Below are 3176 nucleotides of genomic sequence, written 5' to 3' on the forward strand. Positions count from 1 at the left end.
CCTCGGGGTGTGGGGGGGGTGTCCCGGGGACCGCGCCCTCTCCGAGTCCGGGGCGCCCACGTCCACCCCCAACTCGAGCCCGCCTCCCCGGGAGGGGGGCCGCGCATGCGCCCCGCGCGCGGGCTCAGTACGCGGACACCTGGTGCTGGGGCAGCAGCTGGCAGCCGCTGTTGACGTGGCTGAGGACCTTCTGCTTGAGCTGCGCCACCTGCTCCCGCAGCAAACTCGCTGTGGACGCCAGCTCCGTGTTCTGGCTCTTGAGCGTCTTCACTTTCTCCTCGAGGCGCGAGATGCGCTCCAGCTTGCGCTTGCGGCACTTAGAGGCAGCGATGCGGTTGCGCAGCCGCTTGCGCTCCGCCTTAATGCGCTCCTGCGTGTCCATGTCGATGGGCGACAACGGCGGGCTCTCGCCGAAGCTTGGCACGTCGGGCACCGTCTGCGGCTCATCCTTGAGCGCGGTCAGGCGGGGCGGCCCCAGTGCGCCGGGGGGCGGCGGTGGAGGGAAGGGTACAGGCTCGGCGGTGAAGGCGACCGTCGCAGCACCCCCCGAACCCCCGGTGCCACCCGCGTAGCTGCTCAGGTTCGCGTAGACGGGCGCCTCGGGCGTGGCTGCCGCCGGGGCCAGTTCGCCAGGAGGCGCGGTGCCCGCAGCCGTGCTCGAGGGTCCCCCGGCGGCCGCAGCTGCGGAGGCCGCGCCCGTGCCCAGCTGGTTCTGCTTGTGCAAGTCCTCCAGGGCCTTGACGAAGCCCTCGGCAAACTCCTGCTCCTCGCTGGCCGCCACCTTGGGGTAGAGGAACTGAGTGCTCGTCGGAGTGGTGGTGACCAGCCCGTTGGACTGGATGATGAGGCGCTCGAGCTCGGGCGAGGCGAGCTTGAGCAGCCCCAGGTCGGGCGACGCGAGGAGGCCGTCGGGGGGCGCCGTGCCTGGGGCGCCGTCGGTGCGCAGGGGGGCCGGGGGCGGCGCGGCCGTGGGCTTGAGCGCCGCCGCCACCTGCTCGCTCAGGCTCAGCGTCAGCGCGTCTTTCTTCATCATGCTGCCAGTCGCCGCCGTCGGGGGCGCCCCGGGAAACAGGCGACCCGGGGACGCGAAGCTACCACCGCCGCCACTGCTACTGACGCCGCCGCCCAGGCCGCTCAGCGCCTCATCGCCGTAGAAGGGTGTTTCCATCCTCCGCCTCCCCCGCCGCGCCGACCCGGGGTGGGGGGGGGAGGGGGGAGTGGCCGCGGCCGCCCGGGGGGCCTGCGCCCCCCCGTCCGCTCGGCCCTGCGCCCGCCCCGGCCGAGGCCGCTGCGCCCGGCCCTCCACTGGCGGCGGCTCCTGCACCGCGCACTTCGCGCGCCCTCTTATAGCCTCGGCCCAGCGCGATGAGCTCACTGCCCCCGCTCTCCATTGGGCGTAGGTGACGTCGCTCATTTGCATGGTGGGGCGGGGCCAGGCCGCGACCGCCCTCCCCTGGCTGCCGTTGCCCCGGTGACGCGCGGTAAACCGCACAACAGCGCGCTGCCTTGTGGGTTGACGTCATGGGGGCGGGTCCGCCGACGGGACCCGGTTACCCCGCCCCGGGAGCGCAGTGTACGACCAATGCCCCCAGTGCTGCCTCCCGCCAAGGCACGTCCCGGGTGGCGTGATGAGCCCGGCCACCAGCCGCCTGCCGGTCCCCAAGCCCCGCCCCGTATCCGCGCGTGGGGCCCCGGCTGGGCGGGGGCGGGGGCGGTGCCGGCCTCCGGGGACCGGCGGGGGATGGGGCCTGGATGGATAAATAACTCCAAGGCACCTCCCGCTTCACTACGCCTACAAGTGCCTTCCTTAAGAGTTCCTCCATCCTGGCTCTGTACGGGCTGGCGGCAGAAGGCCTTAGGGGCTGATCCCGGTGGCTCCCTGGGCGTTTTGGCCAGATCTGCCTCTGTCTCACCCTCATCCCTAAATCTGCGGTGATGTGTTTGCCCCAGAAAGACGAGGGAGGGAAAAGGAGAGCTGCCAGAAGTTGCTGGAAACGCTTTGAGCCTGATACTTCTCACTGAGGAGTCTAAAAGTACGGAGTCCGACTTCCCGACTTTACAGACAGGAAACCGAGGTTCAGCAAGGTGCGACCCCGCCAGATCTCTTATTCACCTGGCCTCCTACTCCTGGGCGGCCGCCTGTATTTTTTACTCTGCATCTGACAGGGCCTGCTGTGGGTCTTGAGGTGAGGGTGGTTGACTACTGGCCCCTCCAGTTTCCTCTTTAGCGTCCCTCCCCTTCCCTGTTGTTAAGGCCGGAATCCCAGCTGGTAATTGTTAACTATTTAATACTATTTGGTTATTGTCAGCGCTCAGTGGGCCTCCCTAAAGGCTGGCTGGAGGTGGAAGATGAGGGAGGAGGGAGGTAACAACCCATCCAACACTCCCTAGGAATTCTTGGGACACCTGGGTCTGGCTGACAGCTCCCTCACACAGCCCCTCCCTGCCTCCCATCACACTCAGGATAGAGACAATTTCTCAGGCAGATGGTGGAGGCTAAGGACCCTTCTTCCACAGACTTCCCTCTAACCTTTCACCTTCTCTGAGCCTTGGCCTCTCAACCCATTGATGCCTCAGGCCCTTTGCATATGCTATACCCTCTGTGTGATGCTCCCTTCCCCAGGGCAAACTTGTATCCTTGGAGAGGCCCCTCCCACTTACCTTATTTCCATTAGAGCCTTGGAAGCATTCAGAATGACAGGGTGACCAAAAGTTCCCGGAGGGCAAGGACCTTGTCTATCCTGAACCTGCTGGGTCTCCCAACATCTGGTAGAGCACCTGGCTCAGTGTTAAAGGCGAACGCTGCCTGGTCTGGTTGCTGTGGTCTCTGTGTCCTCCAGACCTGACCTCTCAGGTCCCAGCCTGAGCAAAGGGACCCCTGATGAGAGGGGATCCAGCCTCCAGCCTGTTGCTAACTCTGCTCTGAGACCCCCCTCTCTAGGCCTATGCAATGGGGCTAGATTGGAGGAAATGGGGCCATGCTTCTCCCCAAGGCAGGACGTGAGTGGGTGGCCTAGGGAGCCTCCACCCTGACCTTGGGCCTTAACCTTGACAAGTGGGTGAATGGTCTGGTAAACTATGGGCAGAACCTGCCTGAGCTGAAAGACTGACCAGCAAACAAGCCTTGGGAAATGGAGGCACCAGGAGTCCAAGGTCTCTCTGACTCAAGTTTTCCT

At 65.6% G+C, this 3176-nt stretch overlaps 1 protein-coding gene across 1 annotated transcript; it reads right to left on the reverse strand.

The window, feature by feature from the left end:
- Nucleotides 1-6: 6 nt before the first annotated feature.
- Nucleotides 7-1305, reverse strand: JUND (JunD proto-oncogene, AP-1 transcription factor subunit). Its single transcript, XM_032867684.1, has one exon. It carries the CDS (start codon nucleotides 1166-1168, stop codon nucleotides 125-127), a length of 1044 nt encoding a protein of 347 aa, XP_032723575.1. The 5' UTR covers nucleotides 1169-1305; the 3' UTR covers nucleotides 7-124.
- Between the last annotated feature and the right edge of the window lie 1871 nt (nucleotides 1306-3176).

This window comes from Lontra canadensis, unplaced genomic scaffold (genome assembly GCF_010015895.1).
Source record: "Lontra canadensis isolate GAN:19392208 unplaced genomic scaffold, GSC_riverotter_1.0 scaffold35, whole genome shotgun sequence".
NCBI lineage: Eukaryota > Metazoa > Chordata > Mammalia > Carnivora > Mustelidae > Lontra > Lontra canadensis.